Here is a 27,597-nt window from a genome sequence, read left to right on the forward strand (position 1 = left end):
CAATAATACATCATCTAAACTTTCCCACCGCTATGTCAAGGTCAAGACCCATCCATTTATTGATTCCCTTTTATTTTGATCGGTTTAACACCGTCTATTTGATACCTTATATTATTTAGGGAAAAAAATCTGAAATATATTCGAACTTTGACTGAAATTGTTGTAACAGTCTCAAACTTTGGGCAGGACCTATTTGCCCCTTCACTATTTAATAAGTGTATTTTAGGGTAATAGGTCTTTCTCAAAGTTTGAGATTATTACAACAATTTCGACCAAAGTTCAAATATATTTCAAACTCTTTTCCTTATTATTTACTGGCCACTTTTTGGTTCTATGTGAAACTCTATAATAATATCCTGAAATTTCAATTTTGAATCATGAAGCTTGACAATAAACGATTAATTTTTTATTATATTAGTGAATTTTACTATTTGCATGACTTTTAAGGAAAATTTTGGGACATTTTAACCTGTGGCCTTAATTAGCTTGTAACTTCTTTCCCGGCATCACCTTCCCTTACTAATTACCAAATGACATGTAGTGTATACATGCGATCTCAAACCTTTAAAGTAGTGTTGAAAAGACTTTTTAACCGTATGATCTTTAACGGTAATAGTTTAATTATCGTGAAATATGCTCTGAGGTAATTAGTACTCTTTGTAAATGTTGCTAAAGCTTATAGTGACATTGAATATAATGACAATTAACAAATATCGATAAAGATTTTAGCCCTCTTTTGTTAATGTGCATATTTATTACCGTTAAAACTACTTTTGCTATAGTATAAACTGTAATTAAGCGGGTTTCCCAAGATCGAAAAAGCATAATAGGACCCTTTGTAGGGTTGTATATACCATGTCTAACTTTGAAACTTTAATGAAAATGATTTTGAAGTTGCTAATAATTCAAAGATATTGCGTGAACCCGTACAATCACTTTTAATCCCCAACTATATACTTATAAAGTTTCTTGTCTTCTTATGAGCAAGTTAATCAAGATTTCAAACTTGTCCACTTATAGTTTGAATGTATTTGACGAATACTTCTTGTCCAAATTAATGGTGCTGACAAAACTATATGTGCTACAAAAATAAATAAGATCATTAACTATGAAATTTATCACTAATCTATTCTTAAACAGTTTGTGGTTACGTTCATTTTTTCTTAACACCATTCAGATACATGTATATATATGAAACAATACATAAAATTGGATAATTACAGTCCTAAACACTTTGATAAATTAATTTACAATTTATAGTTTGTAGATATTTTATACTAAATGAACATATACTATACATATAATATATTAGTAAAATAATTGTGAACCGTCTATGAATTTGTGAATTTTCTAATTGCTTGGGCCATAAAATGTTTCAGAAAGTAAAGACAGGTGATAGTTCAGCAAGTATGGATGATTTTATTTTTAGTATCATATGCTTATTTTATAATATATAATAACGATGAGCAAAATTGCACTTTTGGCCATGCAAAATAAACAAATCTCTTATTGACAAGTTTCCATGCAAACTCTACTTTCATTATGCTAGTTATCATAACTAATATCCTTAAAGTAAATGAATGGAGTAAGATATGATTGTTATTAGTACTAATTAATTACAAAAACCCTAACTTTAATTAATATTAGGGTTTCTAAAGCATACTCGAGATCTTACGTAACCCTTTGTTGTGTCTTCATGCCATTGAACAATTTTTTTTTAATAATTAATTATCATGTGCTTTTGCATTATTATAAATGTATAACAATTCCGGCCTCCTAAACTTAAAAAAAATTTACTCCATCTTTTTCTCTTTTAGAAAAGAAAGAATATAGGAGAGAGCATTAATAGGTTGAATCTTTCGTCTACACTAGATAATAAAAAGAAAAGATTTATGTTATATATAGTGATGTTGTAAAGATTTTCTCGCACGATAGATGAGCGAATTTTAATATATGATACCAGATTAAATATTAATTTTATCAAATTATTAATTAAAATATTCTTCAAGAAATTTACTTGTAATTATTATCTAATATAAGTGACATGCATATGATTATGTAAATATAAATTGTTAAACTATTGAAGTTATGAATATTTAAGTTGGTTACAAATTTAATCACCTTATATGTAATCCTAGCAAACACCTTTACCTACCCCAAGAAAATGTTTATAAAATATAAGTACAAGAGACTATTCAGTATAAACGAACCATTGTTTTCAACACATTTTCTAATTCATTAGGTATAATTTCCTGCATCTGAAGTCTATCTCTGCTTGACTAATTCGGGTATCGCGCACCGAGTAGGTTGACCCATTCTTAAAGTTGGTTTTATAGTTTTATCGTTCAAACTTGAAACTTCTAATTAAAATTGTCGGCTAGTAGACAAAGGTTTTACAATGGACCTGTGAGGTGAACTACTTTCTTGGGCTTTGATCCAGTCAAGTTAGCCCACTTCTTTGAATCTTCTATAAACTGAATACCTCAAGAATGCACTAAAGTTGGATTACATAAGTAATCATGTTTTTTGGACTAGATATGAATGTGCATGCATAATTGTTTTTAAGAAAGTAGTGTTGTAATTTTAATATAAATTACTTAACATTTTTTAAAATCCTATATAACAATTATGAACCTTAAAAAACAGATAAAACAGTATTAGATGATGGACTAAATGATAAATGAAGTTATTTAGTAGGGATACAAATTTATTCCTATGATTGGAAAATTTTGGGTTTAAAAGTTAAAAAGAAAAAAATAAGTAATGGTCGAAAGACCGTAGCCAGGGACTTAATTCCTCAAAAGTGATTAGATTTCTGACTGAAGGCCCAAGGCCCATAATAAAGATCCACATCTCATACACAAATGCTAACCCATAAGTGAATGGGCTCCTGAATGAAAAGGCTCAAAACCTAAAATCTATCTTTTTCTCCTCTTCTTTTTTGTCGTATAAGTACATAAATCTCATATATTTCGGGGCTAATTACATCCTAACCCTGAAGTCCCCAATTACAAAAATCCTAAATTTTTCATTGCTCTCGTATACATTCTTTGGTTGTTTGATACATTGCAAATGATGCATTACTTAAGATTCTATTGCGTCGAATACATTCCCTTATCGTGGGATACATGTCTCTACTCTGGTGTTGCGTCGGATACATTCTCTTGTTGTCAGATACATAACTATAAACATAATTCATAATGAGATGGATGTATCTGAGAGGGGATAGGGATATATCCGAGAGGGAAATGTGATAGATGTATTCGAGAGGGGATAGAGATGCATTCGAGATTTTATAATTTTTAAAAATGCTAGAAAATTTTAGAGATTATGATATCTTAAGTTGTGTATATATATATGTAATTTTTCCTTTTTTTTAATCAAATAAGTAAAATATGAGAGAAAAGGTGATGAGGTAGGGAATTCAACCTACACCCCTCGCCCCCGGGTTATTTAACCCAACTTCACTTGAAGTTAATTTTTTTTTTTGGAGATAGTCATCTTTTTTACAACAATATGCAAGATAGAAAATAAAATTTGGGATAATAATATTATTATTTAAATTAAATATGAAATAACTATTTGGGTACTTTGCTATTTGATAAAATTTATTTCCAAGATGCTATAGAGCCCTTTATCCCATGATCAACAACTTGTTCTTTTTTTCGGCACTAGTAGATAATTAACTTAATAAAAATATAACTATATATGGCAATTAAATTCTATATTGATATGCACAATTTTGCTCCAATCATGTGAAGAAACTTAAGTGTACCACACGGTCCACGTAAATAATAAATAAAAGATATGAAGAACAATTATTTTTGTCTTGTCAAAAAACAATAGTAAAGCTAATTAATGTAACAGTTACCTGTAACCCTATAACCATTCAAATATGTTCCTTATCCTTTTCATTAATTAACTTCATCCTAATTATATTCCCTTATTGGGCTACAACATGTAATTGAGTACATCCAAAATATAAATTCAAGCATTTCCATTTATTTTTTCACCTAACTTTTCTCCTGTAATTATTTCTTTCTTTTCAATCCTTTTCATAAAAGAAGATTTATAATTAGTCTCACCAGCTAGTGAAACTAAGTATCTACTAATTATCAACACTACATTAATTAAGTTGATATATCCACTTCTAGCAGAAGATTAGTTATATTTTTATCCAATTATAACGAAGTCAATATATATATGATTTGGTCTGAGAGGCATGCCATGCATGGTCGTGGCCTACCAATTTTTATAGTGGCAAACGTTCATTACTAATTCTTCAGCCTACGCGCTCCTTGACTATTTCATCAGTTAATTACTATATATATACCTCTCACCAACACAAGTTATGAATAACTCTGTTTATCTAATTTGAGGTCTAGTTTTCATATATATGACAGAATTATAAGTTTTAATTAAGTTACATATTATATTACTGTTTTTCCTATCAAATGTTGTTTTATGCATGGGTGTGTTTTATTGCGTAAAAAGAAAAAAAAAAACTTTTGTGTTTGATTCGTAATCTCAACAAGAATCTCTTTTTGGTCCTAAGATCAACTTTTAGGTTTAAGATAATTAATTTGTGTAACCACAACAGCCAACATCCAGTGGAAAAAAAAAGGTGATATGATAAAAATAATAATCTCTTTTTATGATTAAAAGGTCGTAATATTATGGACAATTTCAACATTTCTAGATCTCAGTGTCTCATTATCATGGAATTACAAGCTTTTTGTCACAAAAACATGTCCATTTTGGACTGGACCTCAAAGTAAATTAATTATAATGCCTACAATCCTTAAAATGCTTTTTCACACAAACATGTCCAAATCTAAAAAAAAGAGACTTACCATCATCAATAATATGTATAACGTGTACAACTTTTTCACACCTTCAGTAGGTAAAACATAAAAAATCTTATTATATTATATCGATTCGACATGACTCTTTTGCGCTAGAGCCAGAATTTGAAATTGAAATAAAAATTAAAAAAAGTCAAAATAAATTAGTAATGTTTTTTTTAAACAATATGAGTTGATATTGGCCTAAAATTTGAGCCACAAGATTTGAGCATAAAAGTCTTGAGACATGATAAAGATTGAAGATCTGAAGGAGATAAATGGAAATATTGGTATCTCAGTAGTCAAGATTCTCATACTTATTAAGGTTTAGCATTTCTCCGTTCTCTTTCTTAGGTTTCTATTTAAGAATATTTTAAGATTCTTACATATATTCTGATGTTCAATAAAATACTGTTGAAAATGGGGTGGGGATGGGGACTAGGATTGCAGTGAAAATGAAGTGTGTTGGAGAATGATGAATATACAATCAATATAAAACGTCACTTGTGAAATTTATTTTTCTTATTTCTACTAAAAAAGTCATTTTTCTAAAGTCAAAAAAATTGATCAATTGAACATAAAAATATTGAAAAACAATTTTTAAAAAATTGTTTTCGTCCGTACCGAACACACCCAAAAATTGTTTAGTTCTGATTACCTCTTTGAACTTGACATTTGGACAGCCTGTTAGAAGTGATTGCACATAGAATACCATATATGATGAGTATACCTAGCTTTCTTAATTAATTGATAAAAGTTCATAAAGAAATATTCAATAGTAGTCCAAAAAGATAGGTGAAATCTTGAGAATTTTTGAAATATTTGATACCACCATAATATCAAATAATTATGTAATGAATGATTAAATTCCTTAACAAAGCAAACCAAATTATAACATACCAAAAGATTGTCGATCCTTCTGTGTTTTTGGACGTAATAATGAGAAGCTTTAATTATTTATTTTTTCAAATCATGTTTTTTTCTGTTTCCCTTTGCCCATTAGGGGTTTGATGTCACGAATGATAATATTTTTTTTTTGGAACATATGTGTTTTTAAAAATAAATAGATTTTTTAAAATTATTATTATTATTTTATATCAGATAAATATACAAAAATGTTATCTTAAAAGTATTTATATATAATCTTTATAAACACTATTGAAGGTGGCGATGGGGTTATGGTGTTAGGTGAAGATGAGGTACATTAAAGAAAGAGAAAACATAATCAATGTGAAATTTGTTTTCCCTATTTGCATCGAAGGAAATTATTTTTCTTGTTTTCAAAAGTTATTTTTCTTAAGAAAATATTATCAATTTTTTTGACCAATTAAATATAAAAAAATTAAAATATAAAATATTTTCCACCATACCAAACACACCCAAATGAAAAAAGAGCTACTCTACTATTGACTTTCATTTCTTAGAACTATTATTACAACAAAAAAAGAAACTTTATCTTTGTGGACCTTTTATGTTTCATGATATATTCATTTTGATACCTTTCTATGTTTCTCCAAGTCCATTTAGCTTCTTCTTTTTTTCCTCCCATTTTGGAGGTATTAATTATATTGTCAATGTTATAATAAATTTCTTATATAGATTAAATCCTAGTTATAAAATTGTAACAAATTAAGGACAATGAACTTTAGTGTTCTGTTCTACACAGCAATATGTGCCACAATTTGCTCATTTGAGTGAATTTTTAAATGATAAAATTTCCATTAATTTCAACATCTTATTTTTTTTTAATATTATCTCAAGATGAAGCATTTATCCCCATTCAGTTTGATTCCCAACAATTAAGCTAACTACTACTAGTGGAAAAGCAAATTAGTGTGAGAGACAATTAGTTAGAATGAAGGGTAGCTGCACCGAGTATTCCAAGCAAGGTTTTGAGAATTAGCGTCGTATTTAATTTCAGGAGTTGTAATGTAGAAAATCTACCTTAATACAAATATTAATGACTTTTTCTATAACTTAAATTTGTGACCTATAAGCCATATAAAAGATAATTTTAGCATTGGTCGTCCAAGACTCTCCTTCATACTATTTATATTAAGGTGTAATTTAATAAAATCAAGATTTGCTTCACTCCTCAACCATGTGCAAGGAGGAGAGCTTCTTAATTAGTCAGATGTGATTATTATAAATTATTGAAGTATATAATATGATAGAATCATAGAATATATAGATGCATAAACCTTTCACAGACCCCCAAAAGGATGTCATTTTAATTGATTAATTAATACATAAAAGAATATTTTTTACTTTCCAATTAAATAATCTGCAAAAAGGTGAAGACAATAACTGGAATATCAGCAAACCCAACATATAATAACTCAAGAAAAAGAGACTTAACAGAATATAACACTTAGAACAACCTTAATCAATATTATCTTGGGAAATTAAGTATTAGAAAAAGAAAGAGTTGGATATTCAACAAATTATTCCCATTGTCTTTTTTTATCAAAAGGAGCAAAAAACCAAAAGAGAAAGACAAAAACTAAACAAAAGCAAGCATACACATGCATGAAACAAAAGAAAATTAGGACAAATTTAATTTCCTAAGTAGTTGTAGTACTCTTGATCATGTCCACACCCTAATATTCTTAGATTTATAGGTGTACAACATATAACATGTAAATACAAGAATGTTGCCCAAAAGGCAAAATAAAAGAGTCTTGAGAAAGGGGGAAAATAGGGACATTGGACCACAAAAGACCAATGGAATAAAGTGCAATATACATGGTTCATTTTTGCCAACCCCAAGTCACTTAGGGTAGGATATAAGGTGACATTTAGGGGCTCCAAGCATAATTACTTGACTCTCCCATTAAGGTAGTGTAAAAATATTACTAACTATTCGAAATTGAGTTTTTTTTTTAAATATTTACTACATAAAATACTTTTACACACATGTAATTTGTTTAAACTGATATAAAAATGACTCTGATATCATTTGTGACGGGCAGCCTGTTAGTAATATTGTCCAGTCTGAGCCTAGATCTATACGGTTTTAAAACACAACACTAATGTACTGACACTGTAAAACCTACTTATTTATATATCCAATCTCTCATGTTTTGTCGATATGCATGTGACTTCTTATCCTAAGTTGAATGTCACAACTCACATGCATAATTATAGGTAACTGTTTATAAAAGTGTGACTAGTAACTTATAAAATTAGACAAGTTATGGACGACAATACATCAAAATAGACTAATAAAGTAAAAATTCTTTTCACTATATCAAATGCATATATAAGCTCCATCCTTTGTGATTTTTGGGTATACCAAATAAAAGGTTGTCTCCTATTGTTTTTGTTTTGAATAGTGTAAACTTTTTTCGACGGGCTACTAAAAAGCAGTGTAAGTCTAGTAATTGTGTAAAATGAGTTATCAGATCATAGTACAGTATCTATCTTTTTCACTTTAATCACATAAGTTATGACTTGTCAAATTCTCTAATCTGACTATACTAATAATTGATGACAATTTTGAGGTCGTAGCATATGTTACTAGTCAATAAAGTCGTCAAAACCTTAGAGATTTAAGTTGAAATTTCAAAAGAAATAAATACTTGTGTTAGTTAGAAAGTATATAATTGAGATGTACGCAAATTTAAGCATAATTATAAAATAGAAACAAAAACTATGACATGTAGTATGTAGGACATAATTATTAGTAGTGAGTAGCTAGCTAGGCCATATTATTATTTTTCTGCTTCGTTGTTAGGTAACCATGATTTGCTAAGTAATTATTCAAATAAGTACTATTTCATGGTAAACTAAAGAAAATGCCAGACGTATAAAAGTATAACGTCTCCCACATAGACAATTATTTTTGTAATACGTAGAGAAATACAACAATTCTTACCTAAATTTTAGAATAATGAGATTATTGTTTAGGCATGCTTATCCAAAGTCAATACCAATTTTTATTTAAATTGATGACATGCAAATCTACCAAATCAATATTTTTCTAGCAATTATTAACGCTTAATTATGCTAAATAAAATTTAATTGTCGTTCGTTGATAATATCTTTATCTTCAGTTTCATGTCTTCAAATAATAAATCACTTATTAGTATAATTTTTGTTTTTTTTAAAAAAAGCTGACAATGAATTGACGATGAGTGTCATTTTGATGTAATATAAGTGAAATGTAGGGGTGATTATGGTAGAGAAAAATAGTGAAAGCGACTCCCACTATGAGCAACTCCCCTTGATGACTACAATCTCTGAATAAGCTTCTGACTTCCCATTAAGAAGAAGTAAAAAAATGAATAAAATGAAAAGTAAGAAAGTACAAACTTTGAGGTCCCCCAATTTACATGATTCCACCAAAAGCAAAAGGAGGTTGCTTTACAAATAAACTACCTCCTACCATCAACGGGAGTTGCTCGTATGGTAAGTAATCCTCACTTTTAATTTTAAAATTATGAGTTTAATTTATCAAAATGAGTAAGGGTAAAGGAGCAAAGATGAGAGCTCCGAGGAGAGAAATAAAAAATTAACAAAAAAATATATACATATTGTCTCCTCCATCATGTAGGGTGTTTGATTGAATACAAAGTTTTAAAAAATAATTAAGTGAAAAATATCATTTAAAATAAATAAACGTAATTAAATTGATTATATATGTCACATTGTCAATGAAACATCCTCCTTGTATAGAATATACAAATACAGCCCACACACACCTTCGTTTAGCAAATAGTTAAATTTTTTCTATCTTTGCTAAAATATACTCTAGTAATTATGATATGTAAATATATGGTAACTAAGTATTTTGAATTAGCGTTTTTGTTTGGGGAAAAAAGAGAATGTTAAATCTGTTTGAAGAAATTGCAAATGAAGATTCCATGTATAGTCCCAATGCACAAAACACAAAAGCCCCTGAATTTCAAAAAGACCAGAAAGCTGACAACAAAACCCCCCCACACAGTGGCAAAACTGTAGTTCCCTACTACCCCCAAGCCTGTTTCTGTCAATTAAATTCTCTCCACATTGGTTACTTTCTTTAATCATGGCCAATTTTTAGCTGCACCATTTTCTTCTTCATCTAACAAGTGATGAGCAAATACCATTGTCAGCACTGAGGAAAACACACTGAAACTAAACTTCAACCACTCAAAACCTTCATAAAAAAGCCCTTCTTTTTTCACCCAAAAACACACACTGTGACATAACATTAGTATACACCAAAGATTCTATATCCCACTCAAGAACTCTGTAAAGTTCTGATCTTTACATTTATCTACACTCAAATTTTCAATTTTTTCTTAGATTCTTTATTTGGGGTTTTCTGAAAATGGAGAAAATTGTGTTTGTTGTTAACTGTGAGCTTAAAGCTTGTGGTATTGTGTAGTTTTCTGTAAAGGTTCTTATCAGTTTTACTATCTAGAGAGAAAAGTTTTAGCTTTTCTCATTTTCCTCTCTTTTCACTTTCTTTCCTCTCTTTTGTACCATTATAATGGGTTGCAGAGTTATGATAGTAGTGAATTTGGATCCACAAAGGAAGAGAAGTGGTGGGTTGAGAACTAAACAGGCAGGGCGTGGGTCTTGCCGAGGAAGTTAGACCATTTACTTCAGAAATAGTTAAAAAAGAACTGTTTTTTCCCCTCTATTGAGACATCCATATATGTAATATTGTTTTGGTGTCTTCTGGGGATACATACATATAACACCAAAACTTGCTATGGGGTACTTGTTGAAAGAGGTATTGAAAACTCTTTGTGGAGTAAACCAGTGGTCTTATGCTGTTTTCTGGAAGATAGGTTGCCAAAACACCAAGTGAGTTTTCTAATCAATGCTTCTTTCATTTCTTCCATGTGGGTGTTGCTTTATTTTAAAAAGAAAGATTAAATGGAAGTAAAAAGATGTAATCTTTGTGTTCTGGTTTGAGTACAAAGTTAAGTGAGTTCTTGTTTTAAACACAATGGAGAAAAATGCGAGTAAAAATATTTACCTACTCTGCTGATAATTGTGTTTTCTTTGGTGAGAAAATAGAGGGCAAATGAATGTATGAACTGGAAAAGTTAAAAGTTTGACGGTCCTTTTGTTGTTCAGTGCTGCTGCAAAACTGTAAATTGAGTCTCACTGATTCTATTGTGTTCAGTTCCTTTCTTCACAGTCTCCCTTGTTTGACCAAAAGACAAAGCTTTCTTGATATGTATTATAATGCTGTGGTAATAGAGCTAAAATTGTTTATTTTATGATATGATTGGACTGATAATAGATTTATGGGATGTTGTTGTAATGTTTGTGTTTTGTAATCTGATGACTTCATTTTCAGTTTTTGGAATGTTGTCGCTGGTCCATTCTGTTTTGTCTTGAAGAATCTTTGAGGAAGTTGAAAAAAAACAGATTTGTTGTAATCTTATAGAACCCTTTCAACTGCTGTGATCTGCTTTGCACAAACATACTCATTACTGCTTTTGTCAATTTTGTTTGATTCTATATGTTCCTAGTATCAAACTTCTTGTCTCTTTTTCTTTAGTTTATTACACTTTTCCAGTAATCTTGTGATATAGGAATTCAGAGAGCTGTCGCTTTCTGTGAATGACTTTACTGATATTTTTCTATCCTTGATTAAAGTTTTTCAAGCACTGCAAATGAATTGATATTTCTCTTGTGGTTTTCCAGGATTTTAATTTGGGAAGAATCTTATTATGAAACTTCAACATTGTCTAATATTCATGGAACTTCTGGAGTTGAGAATCCAGAACTAGCTTTCCAAGATTGGAGTACTGGTTGGGTTTCTGGTGGAGTTCAAAATTCTCAGCTTCAGAATCAAGCGGGGGAGAACTTGCATTTGCTTGTAAACAAAATGATGATGGACAATCAGTTCAATCTAGTAGGAGAAGGGTATGGCCTTTTCTAAATGTAGCTTATCAATGTTTTCTATCCTAAAATTAGAGCACATAGAGTTACTTCATATGTTATATCGTAAATATTGTGTCTCAGACTAATTGGCCGGGCTGCAGTTACTGGGAACCATCAGTGGATTCTTTCGGAGGGTTTAAGTAGAAATGCTCATCCACCAGAGGTACATATTTGGATAATTCTTTCGTGCCAATGGTCAATTGTTTTCCTTTAGGATGCCATTCTACCCTGAAGTATTGTCTGTGTCAGCTAAGTTATAGTATGTTTCTACTTTCTCTATTGCATTCAAAATATGAACAATTTCCCTTTTAAAAGTTCCCTGTGTGGTTAAAGAAGTTTGTTTTACTATTCAACTGAATTTAGAAGCTCAGAAATCTCTTAAAGTTAAGACAAGCTTAGATACTGATGTTAGATCGCTTCAATTTGGTGAAACTAAGATATAATGCTGTAGTATACTACTGGGTTGATCAACTGATGTTTCGTCTTACTTCCATATTCTGTGGTTTTATTAGGTTTTGAAAGAACTTTGCCAACAATTTTCAGCTGGCATACAGGTAAAATAATCTTGATGTCATTGATATGCTAAACTGTCTCTATTTTTTGCAACTTAATTAAATTCTTTATACATCATTGTTATGCAGACAATTTCAGTTATTCCTGTTCTTCCTCATGGCGTTGTTCAATTTGGTTCATACTTGCACGTAAGTCTTTCGCTTTCTTGCCCTTTTAGAATCTTAACCCACTGTTATATTCTTGGTCAGCCTTCGAACTGATTGGGCTATCTGTTCTTAATAAATAAATCATTAGTCAATTGAAAGTGGACGTGATCAATTCCCAGTTCAAACTTCTAACGAAAAGGTCTTGTGTGCTTTAAGGTTTGGGGAGGGGGCTAGATATGGTAAGTGTTTTGTTGCCAGTTATTGTAAATATAAAGCAGTCATAAAGAAAGTAATTTGTAAAATGTGCTCAATTTTTTAGTTAGTGCTAGTCTAGATGTGCCCAGGGGTGATCATTTTGTTTGTCAATATTTTAACTGTGCTCAACTGGTTCAATTATTTGCTCAAAAGTGAAATGGTCATTTTGTTGCCTCAGATAATGGAGAATATGGGATTTGTGGAGGATGTGAAAACACTAATAAGTCAACTAGGATGTGTCCCTGGTGTTTTATTAACTGATGAGAATGCAACAAAAGAACCTGCACTAGAAACTTCCAGACCAGTTTACCTTGGGAGTTCAGTCTCAACGGAATATTGTGGGAGAGCCAAAGTAATGAACTCTGCTTCAATAATCGACAAGGGTAACTCAATTCAGACTGAGGGTTTCGTTGGTCAAACTTCTTTTTCTTTGGTTGATGCAACGTTTCAAGACTCCAATGTCACTCAAAGTTTTGCTGACTGCCATGATAACCACTTCCACAAGAAAATTTCGCCACAAGTGAAACCATGCATGTATATGAACAGTCAGCTGACAAATAATGTCATCAAAACTGAGGTAATTCCTCCAAACACCGACATATGGAAGAAGCAACAGGCTTCACAATACATTCCAAAGCCACCGTTCTGTCAGGAATCTTCTGTTGGCTCATTAACTCTAGATAGTGACAGCATAATGTTAACTGAACAACAGATCTCTGGTGAAAATAGTCTTGCAAAAAGCAATTTAACTCTACCAAATGTCTTAGGATCATCTCATGGAAGATCCCATCATGGAGTGATTTACAAGTCAATTCCACATCCCAATTTTTTCGCCGATGCCAGCAGACCACCACAGAAAATCATCTCTTGCACAGAGCATATTGGAGATGGGCTTCAAATCGGTTCGTCTGAATTGATGGCATCTTCTAAATATGATGTGAACCATGTGATCAATAATCATTCTTTGGATGGACAAGGTGCACAATATTTGTTGGATGGGAGCAAGAGAATGGTAGAAAATGATTTGTTTCAAGCACTTGGCGCTATATTAACACAGAATGAGAATCCAAGTTCAAGTGAGTGCATTCAGGATTTTTATAGTGAAAAAATTGAACACGGAGCGCGGAATCCGTTATTTGACAGCGCATATGGAGATGTGCATGTCCAATGTCAGTCTGGGGATGACTTGTTTGATGTTTTGGGTGCTGATTTTAAGAAAAGTCTTCTAAATGGCAGCTGGAACAATGAGCAGTGCAATGAACCAAACTCAAACACAAAGGATTGGATTAAAAATAGCTCGACTTCTACAATAAGTCGGGATGGTTCTTCTACCATCAACCAGGGAAACTCAGATAGTTGTATGTTCTCCATGACTGGCTTTGACCGTATTTTAGATACTATGGTATCAAATCGTTCTGCTAAGCAGAGCCTGGATGACAATGTTTCTAGCCGTACGACTATAACAAATTTGAGTAGCTCTTCTGCCCCTAATGCTTCATGCTCCTATGATCAAGTTGGGGTCTCCAGTCAAATTCAGGGAGAGCAATTTGTGTCTCCCAAGACACTTCCAAAATCAGGAGCAATGAGTTCTTCTTCATACAGATCTGAATGCTCCAAAGAAGACACAGGAATGTATTCTCAAAGTAGTTCAATTTATGGATCAACGATCAGTTCATGGGTGGAAAGTGGTTATGACACAAAGCCATCAAGCAGTGTTTCAACAGGCTATTCTAAAAAGCCAGATGAAATGAGCAAAACAAGTCGCAAAAGGCTTAAACCAGGAGAGAATCCTAGGCCAAGGCCAAAAGATCGGCAAATGATCCAAGATCGTGTGAAGGAACTTCGAGAAATTGTGCCTAATGGGGCAAAGGTGATACACATCCTTTGACACTTGGAATTCCTGTTTACTCTTTTGATATTTTTATTTTATTATTTTCCAATTTTTTAAATGAAAATTTTGCTCTTACTAATGCTTTTCCTTGACGGATCATCTGATTTCAGTGTAGCATTGATGCACTGTTCGAACGCACGATCAAACACATGCTTTTCTTGCAAAGTGTCACAAAACATGCAGACAAACTAAAACAAACTGGAGAGTCAAAGGTTAGCTCATAACCATTTAGCCTTATTCTCATGATACTGAAAAAGTTGAGTTTTCTTATTGATATACTGTGTTGAGATTTGGCACTTAAAATTATGGCTGGAGATCATGAAAAAAGAAAGTTTCCAAGTTCAAGAAAGTCAGAGAAGAATATGATAACATAATTACACTCTACATGATTTCTCAGGTTTCTAGCTACAAAGATAGCTAGTTTAAGCTATAAGTTTCGTAGTTTATAAATCATATAGGAGGCCTGAATTTCATGTGAGAATTGGTCATCACTTCTGTCCGTTTTGAACCCGCAGATCATCAGTAAGGAAGGAGGATTGCTTTTAAAGGATAATCTTGAAGGTGGAGCAACATGGGCATATGAAGTAGGCTCACAGTCTATGGTCTGCCCTATTATAGTTGAGGATCTAAATCAACCGCGTCAAATGCTTGTGGAGGTTAGTGTCTATGCATCTCAAAATAATGATCCTTTTGTTCACTCTCTAGCATATCTGACAGGACATCTATTACTGGAAAAATATGACTGATGGTTCATCTAAACTTTCTGTTCTCTGCAGATGCTTTGCGAGGAACGGGGCTTATTTTTGGAAATAGCTGACATTATAAGAGGATTGGGCTTGACTATCCTGAAGGGGGTGATGGAAACAAGGAACGACAAAATATGGGCACAATTTGCTGTAGAGGTAACCAATCAAGATTTGGATGTTACCTGCCTCTTGTACTCCCACAATTTTTGCTTGGTTGTTTATCATTTAGCATGACTTAGAATTTGCTATTTAAAAACAGGCAAACAGAGATGTCACAAGGATGGAGATATTCATCTCACTCGTTCGCCTCTTGGAGCAAACAGCAAAAGGTGGAACAGAACCTGTCAATGCTGCTGATAACAACACAGCAATGGTGCATTCATTCCACCAAGCAGCGACATTACCTGCAACTGGTAGATCATGTAGTTTGCTGTGATCAACACGTTACTACTGCTTCACCTGGTAATGTTAAGAGCAAGCGACAATTACATGCTTGCCATGACTAACATTTACACCAAAATGATACTTCTGGTGGTTCTAACGCTACTCCGTAATTTTTGTGCCCCATGAGCCAAGCTGTGTCAGAAATTCAGAATCCACTGAAGAGCATAAGCTCTACTTTAGGCCCTCATTCAAGGTGGATAGAATATTCCAATCCATCCCTGGTTGTAAACTTGTAAAATATGTAGCAATGCTATAGAATACCTTCCTGTAGGATGCTATGATTGCACAAGTTAGTTGTTTTGATTCTTTCCTTAAATGTGCTTGTTTTATGGGGTTGGTCATAAAAGGGTTGTTTGTTAGTTTAATGTATAGGAAAGTTTGAGATGATATAAGGGGTGCTGGGAGATTTTATTAGCTGATGTCTTCCTTTATTGCAATTTTTGTGTTTTTGGACTTCCAATTCTGTTTATGCTACCCAAATGACTCTTGTAATTTGTAAAGCTGTCCTTTGCCCTGTACTATTTCTGTCATTTTTGTGATTTTGCTTAGCTTACAGCGTTGAACTGACTATCGTCTCAATTGGTTGAATGACAACAGTTGAGCGACTTTTATGTTATAAAATATGGAGTAATTTTTTGAGATAATTACCATTAGTTGATTGACTTTTTGAGATAAAAAAGTTGCCTTTTATCGACATTATATACACCATAAAGGTTCTAAACTATTACTTGAGCCAAGGTTGCATATACACCACCTTTCCTAGAATCCACTTGTGAGATTATACGGAATATGTTGTTATTGAAAGGTTGTAAACAAATTATTACTGCATCATCAACTGTGCCTCTCATAATCAGGAGCGGAATTACGTGGTGTGAAGGAAATTCTGACTGAATCTTTTTTGCCTAAAAGTTTTATATCATGTAACAAAATTTCTTCACAGGGGAAGAAGTTCCATATTGTGTAACAAAATTTCTTGTGACACAACACCATATTTTTTTCCGAATCTTTTAGAAATTCTGACTTCGTCACTGGTCCTCACTCTGCTGCAACATCATGATGTACACTTTCTGTACTCGGCTGATCTGGCATTACTCTTTTCGTTTTCCAACTATTAGTTCTTATTCTCACCAGGGCGAATCGATTAGTCTTCTTGAATCTTGCTAAGGCAGCAAGTTGATCAAATGATTCCACCATCTTTACAGTATAAGAAACTGTTTCTATGAGTAATGAAGCTACTGTTGCCATAGGAATGATATCAGAAAAGTGTATTCCCTCCCATGAACTATCTGTGTGGAGCAAGGACTTGAGATTTTCAGCAGCAATTTTTGCATTGTCAATGTGGACTATAATGGTGAGTGGATATGTCATTGTCTTCATAGCCAATGCTAATTCTTTTAAAACATGACCACATTCTGTACACACTTTCATGCATGGCTCTTGAATTTTAGTTCTAGTTTCCTGTTCAATCTGCAATAATTGTAGTAGTAGATTAGTTAATTAATTAGTTAGTCATTTCATATGTTTAAGTAGGACCATATACATACAACTTGAGGAAAATGAGTGGTATTGAACTTTTGATAGTTACTTGTCTCGGAAAGTCAAAACTTATTGACATTTGAAGATTTGCCTATGAGACATAACAGGGTCAAAAGTTCAAACTCGGCCATCTTTTGTTTGTTTGATAAATATTCTTTTTGTCCCAAAATATTTTAAGATATTTTTTTTAAATCATATTGATATGAGAAAAATTGCAATTTATATCATACTGTAGTAGTTTTTCTATAGTTTTGAATACCTGAATTTTAGTTTGAAAATATTGAATAAATCTAATCTAATTTAACTGCGAAAATTAGTCAAGTTGATTCTAGAAAAACGAACGGACTACTATTTTGAGATGGAGAAATTATAATTACCTGAGTTTCATAGTTAAGATAGACATTTAGGGCATGAATTCGATAAGCACAATCTCGAGCAATGCCACCAATTTCCAAATATTGAGCCCAAGGATGACGATACCTAAACTTCCCATGCCTAGGCTCCCATTTTGCAAAATTTGCCTACAAAAACATGAATGAAAAAATTAAGGAGAAAATTACAAGTACTCGTTACGTTCTAATAAGAATTTTTTTTCAAAAAACTGTCTCAATTTATGTGACCACTCACCAGTACTTCTTCAGCGCTTTTTGAATTAAGCACACTTTTATATCCCTGCAAATCAGATGTTTTTTGTTCACTAGCTGCCCCACTTGATGTGTTTAAATATTCAGTCCCAACGTTAACAAAATTTAAGACTTATATAACTCACTGTATTTTTGGTTATTATCTAACATGAAGTATAAAAACAAAAACTATATATATACCTTCAAGGAAAGAGCCAAGTTTTTCAAAATTGGAGGAAATATGAAAATGCAAACAAGAAGGCAATGGCACATCCTATAAGAATTGTGGATACCCTTGTTTCCAACACTTGTGAAACGGACACCAATGAAAATGTCAAAATAAAAATAAGGACACAATAGTCATATCTATCTTGCCTTCAATTTTGGGAGAAATCTCAAATATGTCACTATTGCAACTGCATGTACAAAAATAGCATTAATTACAACACATAATCTAGAGAAAACTATTGAAAACACCCCTTTACTTGATTAACTAAACTTAAATACACCCCTCCATTTTTGTAACATGGTGAGTGGAATACATCCCTAGATTCTCGCCAAGTAGAGGGGTGTTTTTAAGGCTATTAATAGTTCGAAGACGAAACTAATAATTTGCCTTTTGTGTTTTCAAAATATTTTAAAGGCAAAATGGTCTGATGGACCCCTGTACTTGTACCAATTTGTATTATGGATCCTTCTACTTAGGTCTTTGTCATCTGGACCCTTATACTCAATAAAACACAATATATTAAACCCCTTTGACCATTGACCATGCTTATGTGACATTAAAATAGCTGAGTTGGCGAGAGAGTGTGACTGCACGCATTTAAGGCATCACTTTTTCTCATATTTTAAACTTTAAATTTTAAATTATTAAAATTATATAATAAAAAAATTTTAAAAAAAAATCCATCTTCTTCTCCACACCACTTTTTCTGCCGCCCCTTCCCCATCGCTGCCCAAACCTCTTCTTTTTTTCTCCACACCATAGTTATCTTCTTTAGCCCGATCTTGGCATTGGCACTTTGGTGACATCAGGTTTCATGGCGATTATCAGTGGAGGGAGAGAGTCGTGTTGGTTTCATGGCGGTGCTCGGCGATTAGCAATGGTGTGAGAGGGAGAGAGCCGACTCTGGTCCTTTTTTCGTCAGAATGGGAGGCGGCGGCCAGCGAGGGAGTTTGCAGGTACGCCGGAGAGGATGGAGAGGGGAGTTTGCAGGTCCCCATCTTCAATCTTTCACAACAATCGTCTCCTTCTAATCCTTTAAACTTGTCTTTTTCAACCCATTTCGATAACCCAAGAAAATCTCAGGCGAATTTTGGGTAGATTTCGACGAGTTTCACAGTAAAAGTTGGTGCGAAATTGTATTTGTAAGCAATTTGGGGTGTGAAAATAGTAGTCGGCGTTGGATTGCAAAAAGTTTGGCCAGATCTGGTTGTTAGGTAGCTTAGGTTGTTGTTACTGTGGAGGTTGGAGGAGGAAAGAAAAATAGTGATGGTGTGTGGCAGAGATGAAGACGGGTGAGGGAGAAAGTATATGTGATTTCGCCAGCAAAAATGGCAACGACGCCGGCGATGACTTTCTTTTGGTGGTGAAATAGTGAAAATAGGGAGAATTAGAAATGCCAATAATAATTAAAATGTTATTATTTTATATTTTATTAAATAATTTTGGTTAATAATTTTAAAAAATAGTTATGAAATAATTATGATGTGGCATTAATATATCTGACGTGGATATGACATGTCAATTATATAAAAGAGAGTGGGCTACACACATGGTTGGAGGGGCTTAAAAGTCTCATTTTAATTGAGTTTAAGGGTCTAGATGACAAATGGGTAAGTAGAAGGATTCAGAATACAAACTGATACAAGTATAAGGGTCCACCAGACCATTTCGCCTATTTTAAAAAGTACTCTCTCGATCGGTCTGAGTTGTACAACGTAACCCTTTGTCAGTATATCACGCGGTTTATTAACAAAATAAAATAAATAAATGACTACCGTATAATGCTATCTCCAAGAATGATTGAGCACCTATTTTTGAGATTTGTTTTTCAATTTTGCCATGTTAAAGATGGATGGGAACTCGACAAAAACAAAACATTTATATGAAGAAGCTCTTATCATCGATTTAATAATTTGTTTGGTCAATCTAATATTTTAAAAAGAACTCTTTCAGTTTTTTTTTACTTGTCCAATTTTTACTTTGTATTTTTTTTCTTTTTACTTGTTATTTTTTTACAAATCAAGAAAAGACAATATTTTTTACTTATTATACATTCAATTTATTTAGAATTAATGTTTTTGAAAAAGGTAGAACCACTTTAATGAGTAAATTGATTTTGGAAATTTATTAATCAATAGGAGTAAAATAGTATACTCACTATATCAATTGTTATTTTCTTGATAGGCGTGCCAAATCAAATATGATCAAGTAAATAGAAAGGATGGAGGGAGTATTTTTTTTTAAAAAAAAATACGTTATGATGAGAAACAATTTATGTTTGACCAATTAATCTAAAAAGTACTTTTGAGCAGCAATTAATTTTGATCAAGCTTTCAAAGAGTGTTCCTAAGTGTATTTTCTCAAAAAGTACTTTTGAGAAGAAACTATATGTCTTTTAGCTTATGAAAGACAGTTTTGGCTATCTCCAGAAGCACTTCCCCAAAAGTTTTGCAAACATCTCATGACTTTTTAAAAATAAACCATTTTGATCTCTAAAAAACTTGGTCAAACCGTGAATTCAACTGAACCTATATTGCTTTCAACACAAATTATGTATGGAGATGCAATAACTAATTGTTTAAAATGTGTACAATAATAAGTAAATCTAGATCTTGATATTTCTAGCTCTAATTGTTTGATCTCGGATTTTTATGAGTTAGTAAAAATCCTTCAACAAATTCTGATTTCAATTGTGTTGTATAAATCATACGTGCTCGTGTATATTCAATCTTTTTATACGATGCACCAAACATGTAAAAAACAATATACTTAGCCCCACGAACCAAACGATCCTTCCTATCTAGTACTATTTATAAATATTCATAGATGACCCACAGCGAAATAATACCTTTAGGGAAGGATGAAAAGAATCCTCGCGGGGAGTGAAACTCATGTTTTAGTGCTTATTTTAATTGGAGCGATATTTCAAGCTGGTTATTTTTATGACCGTAGTGTCCAGATCAGTTTTCACGCACCTCAACTAATTCCACTGACATATCTATTTCAAGCTAACTTTTTCATCGTGTTACAACTTACAACCATAGAAATGAGATGTTGGTTCAACTAAAAGTGCTTTTATTGAAAGAAAAAAATTTCATGGTCTAAATACTACTACAACTGAAAATATAGTAGCAGCAGCACTAATTAAAGACAGTTCATCAGTTGAAGCTCAAGAAACACTAATAAATTCCAGGTACTACCCGGTAAGGCACCTTTTCGCAATACTTTTTCCAGTATTTGCCATACCTGCAAAGGAGCAAGACATTGTCAAACTCTCACCTTCACTAGATTTTCATTAGACATGAAAGAGATCGAAACGTCCTGTTGTTTACTGATATTAGGGGGGGGGAAATGCTTACACTAAATCTTTTCATCAGTTTTAGTTCAATCTAACTTCATACCTCGAGCTGCTTATACCTCGAGCTTATCAAAACAAGTCCATCTTAAAAGTAACATCCTTTATGAGGGGTCGGACAAGGAAACCTCAGATAAAGACGTCTCTTGATGCTAGTTTTTGCCCTATGTTGCTTGGATCTTCCAAAGACGTTTTTTGGAGGATCCAAGCAACATAGATTCCGGCAAGAACTCTCTGTATCTCTCTCAGTAGCACATACAATGGACTATAATTTCGCCATTTCCTTAACTAAAAAATGAAAATGGAGTTCCGGGGAAAATAAAAAATCCCTTTGCCATCTCTGCCTACTGGAGAATGGAGATGTCTCTTTTGTTGCTTATCCTAATTTTGAAGCATTGTATTGTGCACAAGGGAGAGTGTTTAAGTTCTCAAGTTTAAAAACAATAAAAACATTTGTTTGTTTGCACACAAGGATCTTTGTGAATTAAATTGCATAAAGATCAACCTTTTGTTAAAGAATGAGAACAAAGACTGAGTTGCTTACTTTGACTTGCACCGTTCGTCATCCCTTTTGGCTCGATCCAAAAGGAGGCCCGTCAGATAGATAACATAGAAGTAGGGCATGATCTGCAAGGAGGAAAAGTTATGAAGGAGAAGAGATTGATTAGATTCTATCACCTTAAGTAGACAGCGCAAAAATGAAAGAGCGGAGGCAGAATATTTTTAAATTTCTTCTTGATATGTATAAAAATGTAAGATTCTGTCTATTTGGTGTAAGCAAATGCTTACATGGTTGAAAAGAGCTGGAACACTCCAGAAAAATGAAGCTAGTATTTCTGGAACATAATGGAAATGTCGCGATAAGCCCCACCTGCAAAATGTTTGAGGTTTATATTAATGCTGTGTCTCAAGTATACAGTACTCTCAGCATCGAGTTCTTGAGAAATAGTTAAAGAACAAATGAGAACAAAACGGTAAAGATGTTCTCTGAACTACACATTCTAGCTCATTTAGCACTCTCTGGTACAGCTTATAAAGAATAAAACTGGTGGTTCAATTGAATACAGCTTGTAAACAGGAAAATTGGTGGCGTAAAGAGAGTAACTTTTGTTCCTATAAAGTTAACAAGGTCAAAGAAAAGAACTGACCATCCAGATGTCAGGAGAAGGCTGGATTTAGTCTCGCCAGTGGTAGTAGTGTATGAGGCAACAATCTACAGGAAAATAGAAACCAAATCAGATATTATTACGAAGGGGAAAGAGAATTTCTAAAATATTTTGACTAGAAATGGAGTTTAAAATGTCAAGTCGACTAATGCATTATATTAGTGGTAGTAGAAGTAAATATAATCATGATTATCATATAAGTTGGGACAGAGGGAGTAAATCATAGATGCTATCCTCCAACCTTCGAAGGAGCCTTTCCCCAGACAAGGGCTTTGCCATTTGTTCTGCGAAACTCTTGCCTCTGTCTGTCACAATCATAGTTTATGTAAACGCAGAGAATACCAGCTACTAGAATAGAAATTGCAAGCTGCAAAAAAAGAAGAGAGTCTCAGGGCCATCACAAGCACAGAGCTAACAGACAAGGGATGGTGAAAGAAGCAAGTTCACTTACATTTTTTGTTAACGATACAGCTTGGAGAATAAAATATACTTATATTTTTAGCTTATTCAGATGTTGTATAATGCTTGTAAATTCAATGCATACTGTACTGGACATTCACATTGTAATACAAGCAGTTTCTTTCTGTAGGTTGGTATAATGCAAGAAATGTTCCACTGAAAATATCATCGTAAGCTATCCACCATCTTTAAGATCTATAATCAGTATCCAGTGGATGAAAAAGAGCAACAGATTGTTCACTGAAAACTGTTCTCACGAATGATAATCTTGGTATAGAAAGATAATAAGTCAAAACCTTAGGTACAAATGGATCAGAAGTACCATCCAGTGGACAGTGAACTAGCATCTAAATAACATATGGCAGATTCTTTGGGGAGTCAAAAGTACCTGAGGTCCAAGATTTACAGGATGTTTGACAAGGTACATGCCAGGAGAAGTGTACATACATGGAAGAAATACCAAGCAACCCCAGCATATGTAAAAACCGGCTGCCAAAACAACATCAAGATACAGAAAACATTATATCTTGCGTTCATGGTAGGGAAATAGGAAACCTACATAGCACAGAAGAGCTAAGGTAAGGCATGAAAAACGACAAACAAATACAAAGCATGTACAAACCTCTGTCATGAGCAATATCCATGGTGTTCCAGTAACCTGCTTCCCACCAAAAGAATTTCGTGACATACACCAACGTTATTATGGTATGTATAAGCATGGAATCAGAGAGACTTCCATATTCTTCATACTGCCAAATTGAAAAGCATACATTAAAAATGCTGTGAACTTTCAAACTCCAAAAGTTGGAATTGAATGTTAATCAACAGGTCCTTATATTGACAGTAACCGAATACTGTTTGGGGCTCCTAAGATGAAAGAACAAGAACAAAAGTTAAGACTGCAGAGCTATGGGACTTCCAGAATATAAACAAGAAAGTAATTTAAATAATTCCCCTCACTTTCTCCTGGATGGTGCTAGTACAGAAGAATAAAAAAAAAAAAATTTATCTTGGAGCCTACTGCAATTCAAAGTCAAATAACAGAAAACAAACAAAATTTGTTATATCTTGATAGCCTGATGAAAGAAACCAAATTACTATCCATCAACAGTGACAAGAGGGCAACAATAACGAAATTTGAAGCTCTAGAACTGCAAAATATAGGAACCTTCATTCTCACTTTCGAGCACTTCCTTAGATCATTTACCTGCTTTATACAGTAGGTAATAGGGAGGAGTCCCCAAGATATCATGCCAAATCTGCAGTTTGTGAAGACCTTGATATCAAAGTGTTTGCCAATGCGAGGATATAACTCCATCCCCTAAAAGAGTAAAAGAAATAAATCCCTAGGTTAAGATATATGAGATGACTTAAAAAGGATATTGTAAAATGCAAGTACAAGATTCAAATCAGGCCTTTCTAGTATCACCAATTTCATTTTTCATTGAGAGAAAAAAAAGGCAGAATAAAGTAGACAAGACAGTAAAGTAATTCATGGATATTTTCGACACCAAGGTGTTTGACTAATCAAAGGAAGGCAAGAAGTAGTCTTCATGTGTATTGCAAAAGATGCTTACCCAATAGTAGTCAACTATTATGTTCCCTGATGAACCGTGATCAGTGGAAGATGGTGCAACATGACCCTTGTAAATGTCAACATCATGTATCAGAGAGGTAATATGTATATAGAAAAACACATCATCACTGAGGATTCTTTTGTATGCTTACTTTTATGTATAAAAAGAGACAGAAGATTAAGCTTCCAAAATTTAGTGTAGAGAGAATCTCTCCCAGATGATCATACACGACTGTAGGATTGAATATTCCAAACCTGACAAAGAGGGAAAAGTACAAATAAGGACCAGAAGGCGATTAATTTTCTAGACTAAATTACTTGAGGAGCACAGCTGGAACAACTAATATTCAAGATGGCAGTGAATCATGCACAATCAAACAAGTAGTATCATGAATACCACACAAGAATATAAACATTTTCCTGACAAAATTATAATGATCAGCTTCATAAAATGGGAGGACAGAGAGAAAGGAGAAGCTTCACATTAATCAGACACCCAATTATAGTGAAGTTGCATAGTGCAGCAAATATACTCAAGAATTGATATTATAAGTTTTCAACTAAACAAACTAATAAGTTGGGACAATATCCAAATTTATTATGTGCTACTGTGCTAGCTCCGTTATTATCAAAAAGGAAGTCATAATACTTTCCCATGCAAAGCTGCTATTCCCCAAGAAAACCAGTATGATTTACCAAAACAGCACTCTATAGAGTCAAATTTTCAGAATTCTAGAGCAAGTAAAATGTAGACAGTATTTGAATGGAACTTCTTACCACCAAAGGCTGAGATAGGTAATTAGTGTCACTGTATATGCTGCCATGCCATTTGCCTGCCATAAGACAAAACATAAAATTTCAAAAATTTGAAGTGTATCAACTGTAAAATAATTGCAGAAAAGTCTTTTACCATGTCACGAAAACAAATAGTAGTGAAAATAAACTAGCAACAGTAACATTTGCAATTCAAGAATTCACGTTATAAAACAGACCACAGGGAAAATTTCCTGAAGAAATATCATCAATTACCTTATAGACAGGCCTGTGTCCAGTTGGAGATATCGGTCCTTGAACCCTTTTACCAGGCAACAAAAGCTGAAGTGTAGCCTCAAATAGAGCATAGCAAATTATTATTTTTCCCGCAATTGCAGTGGGTCTTGGCCAAATGTCAATTAGTCCTTGCAGGCCATTCTCCTTTAGATAATTAAATGTTTGCAATACAGATCCATCAGCATGAACATTTGTATACCACCTGCATGTAACACATCAAATTTCCAAGATTAAATCAATCACATAGATTCATGTCCTCATTAATAGACTATTCAGCGAAATGAGCAAGTAATAAGCTAAATCAGCACAGTGAAACATTAACAGACTTCACTGTCGTTTAAATCCATTTATCAACTTTGCTTTCTGCACCAACTTTACTCCTTTCACATGACTAAATGTATAGCTTTTGTTTTAAAACTGGAATCTTTATCACTTCCCAGTTTCATTATAACTCTCTTTTGTCTATGTAGTCAAACTAACAATGGTCTCTGGATCTGGAAAGAAAGCATTGAACCATACACAAAAAACTACTCTCTCCCAGTATTCACTATAGATTTCCACTTTTACTTTGTCACTTTTAACGTATCAAGAAAAGACAAAAAAAAATTCCTATTTTACCATCAACATTAATTACTTATTTCCCAAATCATTTCTCAACCTATAACACTACACATTATTCATATTAATTTTCTCAAGGAGCATGCAAAGTCCAAAGTGGACAATAACCATGGTAACAAGGGTTCAAATTACAATAGAGGCAAAAACACTAGAGTTACTTGAGGTGCATGTACGGTGGTTTGAACACCTCCATCCTTAAAAGAAGCTACCCTTTTTTACCTTGTAAGAAAAATCTCTAGCCCTATTAATGAAATTTTCCTTTCACCCAAATCATAGAAAAAGTAGAATCTTGATAAAAACCCACCAAAGAAATGAAAAGTCCAATAGAAAGTAGTACAAAAGAATCAATCTTGATAAAAACCCACAAAAGAAAAACAAAAGGTCCAATCTTGAAACACAGAGACAAGTCTAAGATATGTGAAATTGATAGATTTTGAAGTAAAGAGGATGAACTTACATAAGAATAACAAAAGGGGGTACTAAAGTGAGCAGAGCGAGCATTGAGATATAGGTGAATAAAGGAGGGTGAACCAACTGAGACTCCGCCATTGCTTCTTCCTCCCTCCCTCCTCTCTGCTCTCTGCACTTGTTCTTGTATTTTGAAAAACTCAGAGATAACTCTACCACTGCTAATTTTCTTGATTATAAATTACATACTCACACTGTACACTGAAAATCTTCCTTGTCGTATACTGCTGATGTGGTTCTCCAACTCTCCGCTGATTCTTCTATATATGAATTCGCTAATATACCACGTGAGAGAGTAGGTTGCCTGGCGTGCTGCAATCTCAATCAGTAATAAACACATGAATGAGAAAATATGTAGTTGTGTTTTAGTAGCATTAATATTTTTTACTGTTACATTATATAGTAGTATCTTGTTTGGATGCTAGTTACCTATTGTATTATGTACACGTTATTCAATTTATTTATTTGATTTTGATTTATCAAGCTTTAAAAAATAAAAAAATAGATTTTTTAAAAAAGAAAACCTAAACTATTGATATATCGGATGTACCAACATGACTTTTAAAGTTTGTTTGAATTAACTTATTTTAAGTGTTTTTAAGCTAAATTAATTTTAAAGCATTTTTGGAGTGTTTGAATAACTCAAAAAAGTGTTTATAAGCACTTAGTTTTAAGTTAACTTATAGATTATAAGTCAAAAGTTCAATCAAACAAGCTTTAAAATCTCGTGGTCTTAAATATTTCACGTAAAAAGGTAAGAATTAAAGAATCGTAAAAAGGAAAAAATGTA

At 32.9% G+C, this 27,597-nt stretch overlaps 4 protein-coding genes across 4 annotated transcripts; 2 read left to right on the plus strand and 2 right to left on the minus strand.

The window, feature by feature from the left end:
- The first annotated feature begins 9,650 nt into the window (after window positions 1-9,650).
- On the plus strand, window positions 9,651-10,438 carry LOC102604245 (uncharacterized). The gene has a single exon (XM_006361030.2). The coding sequence runs from the start codon at window positions 10,321-10,323 to the stop codon at window positions 10,423-10,425; it is 105 nt and encodes a 34-aa protein (XP_006361092.1). The 5' UTR covers window positions 9,651-10,320; the 3' UTR covers window positions 10,426-10,438.
- Window positions 10,439-10,444: 6 nt separating this feature from the next.
- LOC102604574 (transcription factor LHW-like) lies at window positions 10,445-16,245 on the plus strand. The gene is made up of 10 exons (XM_006361031.2): window positions 10,445-10,640; window positions 11,493-11,714; window positions 11,814-11,895; window positions 12,245-12,286; window positions 12,374-12,433; window positions 12,825-14,516; window positions 14,648-14,749; window positions 15,053-15,193; window positions 15,314-15,439; window positions 15,543-16,245. The coding sequence occupies exons 1-10, from the start codon at window positions 10,546-10,548 to the stop codon at window positions 15,717-15,719; spliced, it is 2,739 nt and encodes a 912-aa protein (XP_006361093.1). The 5' UTR covers window positions 10,445-10,545; the 3' UTR covers window positions 15,720-16,245.
- A 517-nt stretch (window positions 16,246-16,762) lies between these two features.
- On the minus strand, window positions 16,763-18,839 carry LOC102595718 (aluminum-activated malate transporter 7-like). The gene is made up of 4 exons (XM_015315113.1): window positions 18,814-18,839; window positions 17,891-17,972; window positions 17,641-17,784; window positions 16,763-17,194 (listed from the first exon to the last, which is right to left on the minus strand). Exons 1-4 carry the CDS (start codon window positions 18,837-18,839, stop codon window positions 16,763-16,765), a joined length of 684 nt encoding a protein of 227 aa, XP_015170599.1.
- Window positions 18,840-21,294: 2,455 nt separating this feature from the next.
- On the minus strand, window positions 21,295-26,888 carry LOC102604909 (7-dehydrocholesterol reductase-like). Its single transcript, NM_001318695.1, is given in 13 exon segments — window positions 21,295-21,361; window positions 22,015-22,097; window positions 22,260-22,341; window positions 22,619-22,683; window positions 22,878-23,003; window positions 23,484-23,584; window positions 23,718-23,844; window positions 24,303-24,416; window positions 24,673-24,738; window positions 24,824-24,926; window positions 25,449-25,504; window positions 25,701-25,923; window positions 26,797-26,888. Coding segments are annotated over 13 exon segments (1,305 nt in total).
- Between the last annotated feature and the right edge of the window lie 709 nt (window positions 26,889-27,597).

This window comes from Solanum tuberosum, unplaced genomic scaffold (genome assembly GCF_000226075.1).
Source record: "Solanum tuberosum cultivar DM 1-3 516 R44 unplaced genomic scaffold, SolTub_3.0 scf00345, whole genome shotgun sequence".
NCBI lineage: Eukaryota > Viridiplantae > Streptophyta > Magnoliopsida > Solanales > Solanaceae > Solanum > Solanum tuberosum.